Below are 14,455 nucleotides of genomic sequence, written 5' to 3'. Positions count from 1 at the left end.
AAAAATTTTAATGTTGAACGGCTTGAATGACACAATGCATTCTAAAGCATTTACAGCAGTGTCTAACACATAAATAATTCCTCGATATAAATTGTTTTTACTGCTGTGGTCATTGCTATTTCCTAATCCATCTCTTCCAACAAATGGAAAATACATGGGAAGCAAATAACTACCATTTCTTTCAGAAGCATAAATCAATGTTTGCCCTTGAGTGGACAGATGGCTCAATCTCAAGTGGCTTGTCCCCAAGAACTCTTCCATAAATGTGTACGGTCTCTTTCCACTCTGATATCACAGTGGAACCTGACATGACCTTAAGAGCTGGGTGCATCTAATGTGTTTTCCAGTAAGTAATTATGCCCACCATATTATTTCAATGTTTTGAATGTTCAATGTTAACTGATATTCACACTCAGGTTTGGGTGTCAGAATTTAAAATCCTGGGTCATGTCATTCTTAAATTCTCAGCTTACTTCAACTCATATTAAAATAATGGAGTAGGGGCGTGGCTCAGTAAATTGAGCATCCAACTCATAATTTCAGCTCAGATCATGATCCCAGGGTCACAGAATCGACCCCTGCTAGGGCTCTGCGCTGAACATGGGGCCTGCTTAGGATTCTCTCTCTCCCTCTCCCTCTCTCTCTCTCTCTCTCTCTGCTCCTCTCCCCCTCCCCCCAAAAACAATTAATTAATTAATTATTTTAAATAATGGAAGGGTGCCTGGGTGGTTCAGTTGATTGAGTGACCAACTTTGGCTCAGGCCATGATCTCTTAGTTTGTAAGTTGGAGTCCCACATTGGGCTTGCTGCTGTCAGCGTCGAGCCTTCTTGAGATCCTATGTCCCCCTCTCTCTGCCTCTCCCCACTGGCATTCTCTCTCCTAAAAATAAATAAACATTTCAAAAAAAAATTTTAAATAAAATGAAAAAAATAAAGGAGTAAAAAAGATCTGGATTCCAAATATGGCTCAACCACATACTAGCAATGTGATCTTAGGTAAATTAAACTCTCTAAACCTCAGTTTCCACATCTGTAGAGTGGTGAAGATATCTGCACTTTACAGAATTATTGTATGAATTAAGTGAAATGATGTATCACCTGACACAGTGTCCAACTAGTGTGCACATAATAAACTGTAGCCACTGTTATTACTATTATCAGAAAGCAATACTCCTCATACAAACACCTTTCTTTCTAAACTCATAAAGTATCTGTTTTCATCATTTTAAAATGGGAAAAATAAGTTACAGTTTGTATTTTAACTGAAAATGTTTTGCTCCCATTTACTTTAACATTAAAAAAATAAAACAACATATCCTGCAGGTTCTTCCATTAAAATAATCTTGCAGGCCTTTAACAGCAAAGCAAGTTAACTTTTATATTTATCGACTTCCAAACCTAAGTGGAAACTATTCCGTCACCATCAACAGTACCTCTATTTGTACTATTCAGTTTAAGCTTAAGAGTGATTTGTTCTAGAACTCTAACTTTCAAATATCCTAGCTAAAGGCAATTCTGAAATATACCGAACCACCACATTTATTGCTCAAAAATAAAATTACTGAAAAGAGGTACACCTCTAAAAGTAACTTTACTACACGTAGATTAATTCTGGTGTTCATGGTAAGTTGATGTTCATTCTGAACTAACTTCCAAGAAGTGACTATGTTTAATATGGAAAGGTTTCTAATATTAAATCATACCTGTTTGACAGTCATAGGACTTCTTTTCTTACATTCTCTCTCAAGTTAATATATAATCACCATGTAACTTGATTAACAGTGTTGGACTGATCTTAGTAGATGACAGAGAAACTTAAAATTCTAATTTTAAAGGCACCATTCTTGTTTTTAAAAACGTGTTCAAAATCAACTTCCTCCTAAAATGGAACTATGGGGGCTGCTGAGAACAAGAGATTAGCATTCCCTGCCAGTTTGAACATATGCCTGAAGCCAAGCTCACTCAGATGCACACACACTGCTGTGAACAGGGTCATTTCTGTCAACGGTGACACCCAAGCCAGAGAGAAAGGAGAAAACAATTGACACAAACCAGAAGCCAACTGGGAAAAAAGCAGAACATGGAAAATTCAATGAGTCACCAGTTTTATTACCGTGAGGGCACCATCAGCAAAACTGAGTTCACCAATCACAGCTCTCAATACCCATACCCACTATTAAAAAAATTAAACTATTTTCTTTAAATAGTTTATTTTTAAGTAATTCCCACACTCAATGCGGGGCCCAAACCCATAACCTCGAGATCAAGAGTCGCAGGCTCCGCCCAACCCAGGCACCCCCAAGAAATAAACTATGGATGTAGTTTAGATTTGCTCTTCTCCTCCCGCTGCGCCCAAGACACCTACGCAACCTCTCCCTGCCCTCCAGCCTTACACCGCCCACCGTCCCTCACATAAGGACAACGGTTGTAGAGAGGCTTCTCTAAGCAGCACACAATCCACGCCCACATGGCTGGGCCGAGCAGCATGACACTGACAGTTTTCGGTCCCTCCCAATCTGTCCAATTCGTGGCGCCTCCGCACAACTCAGAGAAAAAAAAGAGAGACAGAGAACACTCAAGGCGACAGCTTAGCTTAGGGTAGAACCTTCGGACCCTTCGTCTCGACATAGGCGGGCCAAAGAGCCGATGCTCAGCTCAACCCAGACACCCACACCGGAATCTGAGAACAAGGCGGGGAAACCACCTCCCCTTCGCGGGGATAGGTGGGGGGAAGGGGTCTCTAGCACTCCGGAGTCAGCCCTGCCACTTGGCTGGGAAATCAAGAGGAGCAGGAGGCGATGTTGGTTAGCGCGCAGCCCGGCGGGAGTTTGACTAGCCGCCGCCGCAGAGCTCTTAGGCCACTTGGCATGAGGCGGGGGCGCCTGGGAGACGCAAGCGGGGGAACCAGGAGCGTATCTCCCAGGGAAAAGCTCGGCGCGCTTCCCCTTTGCCGAGCCCCCCACCCCCAGTTGCCTTCATTTTAAGCGTTCTACCTGCAAGAAGCGGGCAAAGCCCGGCGCTTGTGTCCACGTCTGCCAGCTTCGGCGGCCACCGCGCAGCCTGCCTCCCGAGCAGGCAGCAGCCGCCACTGACAGAGCGATGGGCCCGGCCAACTCCTTCCCATCAAACCCCGCGCTTCCGCCGCCGGCCAATCGGCGCCGCGGCCGGCGCGCGCCGCTCCCCGGTCACGTGACTGTGACCCGAGCGGACAGTTGGGGCGGGCCAGTCCGGCCGTTGGCTGGAGGCCTCCTGTCCCTGTGGCTTCCGCGGCTAAGCAGGGTGCTCCTCGTCGTGTCTCAGGGGTATACTGCCATTTATTATGAGTCTTACCAATAGCGGTTACTTCTTACTCGTCCTCTGCCCCCGATTCTCTTGAAGCCTGTTCTGCCGAGTCTCACTGGAGAAGGAGAACCCCGAAATTGGTCCTGGTGGTCCTAGACCGGCCGCGAGAGAGACGAGTGCGGTTGAGGGTGGAGGCGGCTGTGTCTGGAAAGGACTCCGCCTTGAGGAGTCCCAGATCAGCTGTCCTCCAGCCGGCAGCAGTGCGAGTGCTGAGAAGAGGCCAGTTCCCAAGCCAGTGGAGAAAATTCAGCCTAGACTCCAGGAGTGCTTGAGGCTCTTATCACCCATGGACGTCAAAAAGGGTCATTTGATGACAGGACGCTTACCTCACCCGTGTGTGGTGAGCTTCAAATGGCACATGATGTTGATTTCAAACCCATGTATGGCAGAAGCTGAGTTTTCTATTTCAAAACTCTTACCTCCAGGATACTCCCTTCACAGGTCGTGATACGTGGGCCCACGAATACACCACCCAGGCTGCATTCACCTCAGATTTGAAACACTGGCTAAAGAGCAATTTGCTAGTCAACTGGAAATGACAAGTCCCAATAAGGAAAGATACTTGAACCACACAAGATAACGATGGAGAAGGGTAGAAAAGCAAGCCAAAGCCTTGGTCAGTGTTTTACCTCCGTGACATATTTTAACCCTTTGTGCAAACATTTTTCGTGGGATTTTTTTATTTTTTTATTATTATTTTTTTTTTTTAGTTACATAGGCTTTTGAAAACAATGTTTCCAAAGGGGAACCCTCTTTCACTGGTGGTGGGAATGCAAACCGGTGCAGCCGCTCTGGAAAACAGTGTAGACGTTCCTCAAAAAATTAAAAATAGAACTACCCTATGACCCAGCAATAGCACTGCTAGGAATTTGCCCAAGGGATACAGGAGTGCTGATGCATAGGGACACTTGTACCCTAATATTTATAGCAGCTCTTTCAACAATAGCCAAATTATGGAAAGAGCCTAAATGCCCATCAACTGATGAATGGATAAAGATGTGGTTTACATGTACAATGGAATACTACTTGGCAATGAGAAAGAATGAAATCCTGCCTTTTGCAGCAACATGGATGGAACTGGAGGGTATTATGCTAAGTGAAATAAGTCAGGCAGAGAAAGATACCATATGTTTTCACTCATGTGGATCTTCAGAAACTTAACAAAAGACCATGGGGGGAGGGGGGGAAATACTGTTACAGAGAGAGGGAGGCAAACCACAAGAGACTCTTAAATACTGAGAACAAACTGAGGTGGGATGGGGGAGAGGGGAAAATGGGTGATGGGCATTGAGGAGGGCACTTGTTGGGATGAGCAGTGGGTGTTGTAAGGAAGCCAATTTGACAATAAATTATATTAAAATAATGTTTCCATGATTTTTAAAGACTAATTGTTTGAATGTGCTATATTTAAACTTTGACAATGCAAACAAATAATGTAAAGTGACAAACTGAACATAGGATCTAGTTGGTAAGAATAAAATCTTATACTGGAAGCTACCAGATAATTCACTGTGGAATCGCTTGTCCTAACTTACAGCTTTTTAAGCTTGAAAGGATGAAGGGAAGGGAACCCAAGTTTACTTCTTGTGTACTATGGGTCAGGCACTTTACAAATCTAGAAGAAAATGAAACATTTCATTTATTTTGATATGGAAATTAAACCATTTTGATTTTCATCCTATGCTATTTCAAAGTATATTTTTAAAGGCCTATGCAGTTACGCAAATATATCTCCTCACCTCAGGAATATATTTTCCTAAGATAACAGGGAAGAAATGTTCTCCACTTGCTAATGGTTTGTTCTCTAGTTTTAACTGGGCCATCAAAGTCTGTTGTAAAGGGGGGAGGGGAGACCAGAACTAGATTGTTGCCAGTGATCCCAAATCTAGTCCTGAGACAAAATTCCATAGGTAATTGCCCTAGAAGAGGAGAGGCTTGACCTGGCAAGGGGAGGGAGAGATGTATTGAATCCTTAACTCTTTTAATTGAACAACTTTGTAAGGTAAATATCATTTTTCAAATGAGGAAATTGAATAGAAATATACTGTTGAAGCTAGCATTATACCACTGCCTCCTTTATATTATGTGATGAAGGTTTGTCAGGCACAGCGAGGGAAGATACTAGAAGCAGAGAAATCAACATATGCACTATATCAGGGTCACACCAAATATTAGAGACAAGACCATGTGTTAAGTGTAAGGATACAGAAATAAATAAAATAGCTTCCCTGAAGCAATTGATACTAGCGAGAGAAACCTTCACAAAAATAAGCAAAAACATACAATATAGGGTAAATAAGTGCTATGATCGAGGCAAATGTTCAGGAGTTGGAAAATAATAAAGCAACAGCAGCCAGAGGGGAAACGGGAAAGCCAATGAAGGTGGTGCTTTAGCGGAATCCAAATATTAAAGAATTATTCCTTACTAATCCTAAATAGTCCTAGAGTCTAGGTAGTGAATAGAGTCTAGTAATAGAGTCTAAGGAAGTGAAATCAGAAAAACACTAGAGAAGATGACCAAGGAAACAAACTACTCTAGGCAAAAGAATGCTAAAAGGCCTAATTCAACAAATAAGTAAACCACATTTCATTCAAGAACTAAATGAAAGTTGCAAGGGGTGAGTACCAGGAGGGCTTACAATAGAGTCACTCATTGAACTGGTCAGAAAGGTTAGGGAAGGCTGCCTTGAGGAAGTCACACTGGAGTGGAGATCTGAAGGATGAGATACTGAGAAAAGGAGAAAAGAAAACAAGGAACATCATGCGTAAAAACCTTTGTCAGAGGGGAAACATTGCAAGCCTGAGGGACAGATCAATGTGGCTAGCACATAGATTGCAGAAGAGAGTGCTACAGTATGAAACGGGAGGCCAGGCTAAGCAGGACCTTGTTGACCATACTGAGAACCTTCATCCTTTTCTTGAGAAGCAGAGAGGGGATTTAACCTGATCAGGTCTGTATTTTGAAAAAGATCATTCCAGCTGCAATGTGGGGATGTGGACAATTAGGATCCACGGGTGGTAGTTACTGTTGGTGGTGGTACAACCGGATTGGGATGGAAACAAGGAGATGGAGACAGATGGGGAAAATGGAACAATTTAGGAAGTAAAATGGGAAACTTTGGTGATGGATGTATATATGGTGGGGTGGACTGGGGATTGAAAGAAAGGAAGGAGTCTGAGATGATGGGATCTCTGGTAGGCCCAGTGGGTGGATAGTAACGATCCCCAGTGAGATATGGGGAACATTGGAAGGCAGTTGGGTTTGGGGGGTAGATGGTGATTTCAATTTGAACATGTTGAGTTGAAGATGTTTTTGTGATTTCAAGGAGAGATGTCGTGTAAATAGATCTATTATCCTGCAGCACTGAGAAGTCTGGGCTAAAGGAAGAGAGGGAAAAAAAAATTAGAGATTGTAATCTCTCTCCATAAGGTACTTATTTTTTTTCACAATGCAAAAAAAAAAAAAACCACTTCCTTATTATAAATAAATGTTTTGTTTTTAAATATACTACAGAAAACAAAACGTAGAAGTCTTTAAAGCTGTTTCCCAGAATTCCCTATGAATCACCTGGACCTTGGTTAAAAACACAAATTCTCAGGCCCCTTGCCTGGAGATTCTGATTCCACATGTCTGGTATGGAGCCCAGAAATTGGGATTTTTAACAAGTGCCTCTGGTGATTCTTCTTATCAAAGAGTTTCTCTGAGGAATGGTATGCCCGTGCCACAGGCCACGTGCATAAGAGCTACCCGAGGTACTTATTAGAAATAGACTCTTAGGCCTTGCAGACTAAGATCCCTAAGGGTAGAAGGGAGGAGAGGAACGGAGGGAGGGAGATACTACCACACCAGGTGGTCTAAGATTTCGCCCTGTATCTCTGACAGAGGTGTCCTAGGCTCTCCACCAGGCAGTGCAGAAGAAAGCTGGTGTCCTTTGCTGAATGATGCATATGAGGCAGCAAGCAACCCTTGCAGACTGCTGTGATAATAGCTTTCCTGCCCCTAGCCCAGGCCTCCTGCCTTGTCTCCCAAAATGGTGCTTAGTCAACTCTGATGCTCTCTTTCCCCCCCCTCCCATCGAACCTTTCCCTGTCTTGGCCCCCACCCCAATCTTCTTCAGGGTTATGCTGCATATACTCCTCCCAATTCAGGGGTCTGTGGTTTTGTTGTTGTTTTTGTTTGTTAAGCTAATCTGGCCAGGACTGGAAGGGAAATAGGGTCAAAGGCTATGTTTCACTCTTGGCAAGGCTTTTTTTTATTCTCGGGAGCCTATTTTGGAAGTGTTTTTGTTTTTTTGTTTTTTTGTTTTTTAAGTTTATTCATTTTGAGAGAGACAGAGACAGCATGAGTGGGGGAGGGGCAGAGAGAGAGGGAGACAGAGAATCCCAAGCAGACTCCACACTATCGGCAAGGAGCCTGATGCAAGGCTCAAACTCACGAAACCATGAGATCATGACCTGAGCCAAAACCAAGAGTCAGATGCTTAACCGACTGAGCCACCCGGGCACCCTAAGAAGTGTTTTTGTTTTTCAAGACTAAATTGTTTGTTCTCTTTGTAGTCTCTTGTAGAGTCTTGCAAGTCTCTATGAGGCACTGTAGATTCTTCTAACTAGAGGAAGAATCAGGAAGTGTGGGGTAAAAAAGATCGGAATTATTTTTTGTCATGGGAACTATAGCAAACACACAGAAAAGTTAATAAAAAAAGAAGTGTACTGCTTAAAGACTAAAACCCAAACACTCATGTGACCCCACTGGGTCAAAAAGTAGAACATTACCAATACCCCAAAAGGCCCCAGTGTGCCTCTTCCCTTATAACCCCCAAAGGCCTAGAGACAACCACTATCATCGATTGTTCTTAGCATATTCGCTTTCAGGCTTTTATTCATATTTTTTCTGCCTAATTACTCATTCTTAAAAATATAGCTTATGCTGGTTTTCGAACTGTATGTAAATTGAACCATAGAGTAAGTTTTTTTCATGTCTTAAATTGTTTTGATCAAGGTTATGTCTTTAAGGTTCACCCATGTGGACGTGTCTGTAGCTCATTCATTTTCATTGCTGTAAGGGACCATATTGCACAGAAATATAATTTATCTACTCTACCGTTGTTTGATGTAGGCTATTTCCAGATTTGGGCTATTATAAACAATGCTGGTGTGTGTGTTTGTGTGTGTGTGTGTGCGCCTATGTATGTGTTTACCCCGGAGTACATAACCACAGATTTCTATAGAGTCTTTACCTTGGTATAGAATTCCTGGGCATGTTCATTTCCATGCTAAATAAATTGTTCCAATTTCTATAACCAACAATACCGTGTAAACATTTCTTCTGCTCCACATCCTCAGCAACACTTGAATTGTCCAACATTTTAATTATTGCCAATCCAATGGATGTGTAATATGAACTTATTGTGGTACTGTTTCGTATGTCCCTTACTTTAGTGAAGAATAACATCTTTTCATAAAAGCATTGGCTCATTGCTCACATATTTTCCCATTTTTCTACTGGGTTATCTTTTCCTTATTGATTTCTATTAATTGACTATATAATGTGGAAACAAGTCTTTGGTTGACTACATGTGCTACAAATATTTTTTTCCATCCTGGCTTGCCTTTTCACTCTCTCTTTTGTTTTTAATTTTTTTTTTTTTTTGAGAGAGAGAGAGAGAGTGATCAGAGGAGGGGCAGAGACACAGAATCCAAAGCAGGCTCCAGGCTCTGAGCTGTCAGCACAGAGCCTGACACGGGGCTTGAACCCACAAACTGTGAAATCGTGACCTGAGCTGAAGTCAGAAGCTTAACTGACTGAGCCACCCAGGTGCCCCGCCTTTTTACTCTCTTAATAATGTCTTTTGATGAAAAATTCTTTTTTTTTATTTTTTTAACGTTTATTTATTATTGAGAGACAGAGAGAGACACAGCATGAGCAGGGGAGGGGCAGAGAGAGAAGGAGACACAGAATCCGAAGCAGGCTTCAGGCTCTGAGCTGTCAGCACGGAGCCCGACGGGGGCTCGAACTCACGAACCGTGAGATCATGACCTGAGCCGAAGTCAGACGCTTAACTGACAGAGCCACCCAGGCGCCCCTGATGAAAAATTCTTAATGGAGTCATTTATCACTCTTTTCCTGAGTAGTGAGTGGTGTCTGTATCCTGTTTAAGAGATCTTTTCCTACCCAAAGGTCATGAAGATAGTCTCTTATGTTGTCTTCTAAAATTGTATTGTTTTCCTTTTCAAATTTAGTTCTAAGCATACCTGAAATTAACTTTTTTATTAATGGAGAAAGGGAGACACCTATACATCCTCATACCCCTACCCCCACCTCAATGTGGAAAATTAAACCAGCACTGCTTATTGTCAGGTGGTCCTCCCCATTCTACCCTGCAGTACTATCCTGGTCATAAACCAAGTAAGTAGTCATGTATGTGTGGATTTGTTTCTGACCTTCATATTCTGTTCCATTGGTCTGTTTTCCTTTTTATATATTGCTGGATTTGATGTGCTAATATTTTGTTTAAGATCTGGGAGACTCTCCTATTTTGTTTAAGAAATGAGGAAACAGGGGCGCCTGGGTGGCTCAGTCGGTGGAGCGTCCGACTTCGGCTCAGGTCATGATCTCGAGGTCCGTGAGTTCAAGCCCCGCGACGGGCTCTGTGCTGACTGCTCAGAGCCTGGAGCCTGTTTCAGATTCTGTGTCTCCCTCTCTCTCTGACCCTCCCCCGTTCATGCTGTCTCTCTCTGTCTCAAAAATAAATAAACATTAAAAAAAATTTTTTTTTAAAGAAATGAGGAAACAGTAGGTACCTGGGTGGCTCAATCAGTTAAGCGTCTGGCTCTGATCTCGGCTCAGGTCTTGATCTCAGGGCCTTTGAGTTCCAGCCTCACATTGGGCTCTGTGCTGGGCATGAAGCCAACTTAAAAGTAGAATAGAATAGAATAGAATAGAATGGAATAGAGTGAAGTGGAGTGGAATAGAATGAAATACAATTGAAATAAAATAAAATAAAATAAAATAAAATAAAATAAAATAAAATAAAATAAAATAAAATAATAAAATAAAATAAAATAAAATAAAACAAGGAAAGAGGGAAAACTGACAATAAAGACAGGAAAAGACTATCTGCTGTGAGACACAAAAGAATAGATGAGAAAGAATGAGATTGATCTCTAATTTTTCTTTCTGGTAATGTCTTTCTTTGGGTTTGGCATTAAAATTACACTAGCTAGCCTCATAAAATGAATATACTTTTTTTTCTGACTCTCGTGTCATTTTTATTCATTTATTCTTGTCTTTGGAACCAGATTACCAAAAAACCCCCCAAAATCACATTTAGATCTTCCTTAAAATTTCTTTGCATTAATTTAAGGGGCAATAATATCCTTCCACGTGAGCCTTTTCTTTCTGGAATATGGCATAACTCTGTATTTGTTCAAGTGTCTTTATACATTCTCAAAAAAAAAAAAAAAAAGATTATCGTTTTCATCGTATAGGCCTCATACCTTATAGTAGGCAGAATTCTAGATGTCCCTCCATGATTCCCATCCCCTAGTTAGTCAACAAAACACTAATCCAGGTACTACTGTAAAGGACAGTTACAGATGTAATTAAAGTTATAAATTATCCTGAACAGGGGCACCTGGCTGGCTCAGTTGGTAGAGCACCTAACTCTTAATCGCAGGATCATGAGTGTGAGGCCCCGTTGGATGTAGAGATTACTTTTTAAAAAATTATCCTGAGGGGCACCTGGATGGCTCAGTTGGTTGAGCGTCCAACTCTTGATTTCAGCTCAGGTCATGATCTCACGGCTCATGGTTTCGAGCCCCCCATCAGGCTCTGTGCTGATGGTGCAAAGCCTGCTTGATATTCTCTCTCTTCCTCTCCCTCTGCTTTCTCTCGCTCAAAAATACATAAATAAACATTTTTTTTAATTATCCTGAATAAGCTAAGTGGGCCCAGTCTAGCCACCTGAGCCCTTGCAAAGGGAAATTTCTCTAGCTGGAGTCAGTCTGTGACGTTTGGCAGAAGAGGGAAGCTGAGATGAGAGATGAGTAGCAGCAGAGGAGGTCAGAGAGATTCAAAGCACAAGAAAGACTCCACCCCTCGTTGCTGACTTTGCAAATGAGGGAAAAGGAGTCTGAGCTCCGAGGAATGTAGGCAATCTCAAGAATCTGAGAGGGCCTCCTGCCTGACAGCTGGCAAGCAGACTGAGAACTCAGTCCTATAGCTTCATGGAACTGAATTCTGTCAACAACCTGAATGAACCCAGAAACAGATTCTCCCTTTGAGCCTCCAGAAAGGTACACAACCTGCTGACACCTTGATTTAAACCTTGTAAAACCCAGAGCAGGGCGCCTGGGTGGCTCAGTCGGTTAAGCGGCCGACTTCGGCTCAGGTCATGATCTCGCGGTCTGTGAGTTCAAGCCCCGCATCGGGCTCTGTGCTGACAGCTCAGAGCCTGGAGCCTGTTTCAATTCTGTGTCTCCCTCTCTCTGACCCTCCCCCGTTCATGCTCTGTCTCTCTCTGTGTCAAAAATAAACGTTAATAAAAAAAAAAAACAAAAAAAAAAAACAAAAAAAAACCCAGAGCAGAGAACCAGCTGAGCCACGGCGTGCCCAGGTTTCTGACAGCCAGAATTGTGAGAGAATAAATGGCAGCAAAAGAAAACTAATACACACCCTACTTATTAAGCAAAATATCTGGGGGGCTCATCAAGTAAGCCTTGGTGATGGTACCAAGAAGGTCACATTCCTCAAATCCTGTGGCTGAGATTGTTTCACCTTTAAGAGTCCAAACTAAAAAATGCCCAAGAGAGAGGTGGTCCTGGAAGCTACTCGGCTACCTCCTGAAGGTGGGCTTGGAAGACAAGATAAATAGTATTTGGAAGGAGGAGGACAAAAAATCAGGGAAAGCACAGCACTAAAGCCAAGAGCTTGGGGTACAACAGAAGGAGCCACGCAGCTCCTCCAACCTCTGCTCGCTTCAGAATTAGACTCGTTCATCACACTCTCCTAAAGCAACTGTGTGCTAAGTGTGGTTCCCCTGCTCCAATAAAAAAGTGAGGAAATAGGGGCGCCTGGGTGGCTCCGTCGGTTGAGCAGCTGACTTCGGCTCAGGTCACGATCTCGCGGTCCGTGAGTTCAAGCCCCGCATCCGGGCTCTGTGCTGACAGCTTGGAGCCTGGAGCCTGTTTCGGATTCTGTGTCTCCCTCTCTCTGACCCTCCCCATTCATGCTCTGTCTCTCTCTGTCTCAAAAATAAATAAACGTTAAAAAAAAATTTTTTTTTAAAGTGAGGAAATAAAGTCTAGACTGGTGTGAAATAACTCTGAAAATATCAATATATTTTGATATCGACACCTAATAAGTCTAATGGTAAAGATTCCAATTGTCACTCCTAGTAACTCCAGAGACCATTTGTCCTGAAAGACCAGATGTACGACTAGAACACAAGGCATCCGGGCATGTCGACAACTCTACGTGATTTCAGTAGAGTTATCGAAAAAGAGAGGAACAGGGGCGCCTGGGTGGCTCAGTCGGTGGAGCGTCCGACTTCGGCTCAGGTCATGATCTCACCATCCGTGAGTTCGAGCCCCGCGTCGGGCTCTGTGCTGACGGCTCGGAGCCTGGAGCCTGTTTCGGATTCTGTGTCTCCCTCTCTCTCTGACCCTCCCCCGTTCATGCTCTCTCTCTGTCTCAAAAATAAACATTAAAAAAAAAATTAAAAAAAGAAAAAGGAACATTTTCTTACAATGGAAAAAAGATGTTTGCTTTTTCTGGAACAAAATACATGTAAACTAAGCAGGTTAAAATAAATTCTTGTCTTGGTGCCCAGTAATTCCAAAAGGCGGCATTCTAACGCTACCTAAAAAGTAATGATACACATGACAGATCAAGTAGCTGGTGAAACTTGAGTCTTCGCTCTTAAGCACATAAAGCTTACACATAAAACAAAGAAGATGTTGGGGCGCCTGGGTGGCGCAGTCGGTTAAGCGTCCGACTTCAGCCAGGTCACGATCTCGCGGTCCGTGAGTTCGAGCCCCGCGTCAGGCTCTGGGCCGATGGCTCGGAGCCTGGAGCCTGTTTCCGATTCTGTGTCTCCCTCTCTCTCTGCCCCTCCCCTGTTCATGCTCTGTCTCTCTCTGTCCCAAAAATAAATAAAAAACGTTGAAAAAAAAATTTTTAAAAAAAAAAAAACAAAGAAGATGTAAATTCAACTAATTTACACTGAGATTTATTGTTAGCAGGAGTCATAAGAGTGCATGGCATTTTACAAAGCATAAAGTATTGGAAGACAAATTTTCTGCCCTGAGGAGCTTAGTAAAACATGTGTAGGCAGTAGCTAACAGGAAAAATATTAAGTCATGGTGACTTACAAAGTCATCGCCAATGGAAGACCGGGTAGAGAAAAAGATGTCTTATAAAAAGAGAGAATTGGAAAATGCCAGGGATTTCGGAGGGGGGAAGGATATTGCAGAAGCTTCAAGGAAGAATGAAGAAGAGATGAGAGGAATGAAAAAGAAAGTTCTAAGAAATGAGGAAAGAGGAAAAAATGAAGATAAAGATGGAGAAAAAGATTTGCTGCTGTGAGACACAGACCAATACATGAGAAAGAATGTAGGATTCATTTCCTTGACAAACCTCTGAAATTTGACAGCTGGAAATCCAAACTATACGACTCATTTTTTAAAAAACTTAAGACCTGATTTTCCCAAACAGTAGATGTTAAACCAAACCTCAATCAAACAATATTATCCCATCTGTAACAGATAGAATATACAAACAAAATTCCATGCAGATCGGAATGCAGCTTGAATTGTGAACAACTTAAAAAGTTTGATATTTTTGGGTTATAGTGTAAAAGGAATTTCACTTCCAAAGATATGTTCAAAAGCACTAGTTTTCCTTATGTATGCATATACTCTAGAAAAGTTCCAATGCTATAGCAACACTGAAATCAGACCCAATATTTTCCTACAAGATAAGGACCAAAGTCCTGTGCAGTGTGCTCAGGACCCACATCGTTTCCAGGAGTTGCCTTTGTGGGGAGAGCACCTGGACAGACTTCTCTTTATTCCCCAAATAGGTCATACTCAAGGAATTATCTGTTTTTAAAAA

The 14,455-nt window shown here is 42.5% G+C and overlaps 1 protein-coding gene across 4 annotated transcripts in view; it reads right to left on the bottom strand.

Moving 5' to 3' along the window:
- Positions 1-3,594, bottom strand: part of LNPK (lunapark, ER junction formation factor) — a 77,663-nt gene extending 74,069 nt beyond the window's left edge. The window contains exon 1 of one of the 4 annotated variants that reach the window (XM_058713365.1): positions 3,331-3,594. Coding sequence is in view for 1 of the 4 variants with exons in the window: in XM_058713379.1 (XP_058569362.1) it covers positions 2,994-3,124 (131 nt within the window). In the remaining 3 variants the exon portion in view is untranslated. Of the gene's footprint in view, positions 1-2,993; positions 3,140-3,330 lie in introns of those variants that run through there. The other 3 variants (XM_058713379.1, XM_058713373.1, XM_058713357.1) reach the window with 3 other exon arrangements.
- Positions 3,595-14,455: the final 10,861 nt, after the last annotated feature.

This window comes from Neofelis nebulosa, chromosome 2 (assembly GCF_028018385.1).
Source record: "Neofelis nebulosa isolate mNeoNeb1 chromosome 2, mNeoNeb1.pri, whole genome shotgun sequence".
NCBI classification, from domain to species: Eukaryota; Metazoa; Chordata; class Mammalia; order Carnivora; family Felidae; genus Neofelis; species Neofelis nebulosa.
This window is presented reverse-complemented; position numbering and strand designations above follow the sequence as displayed.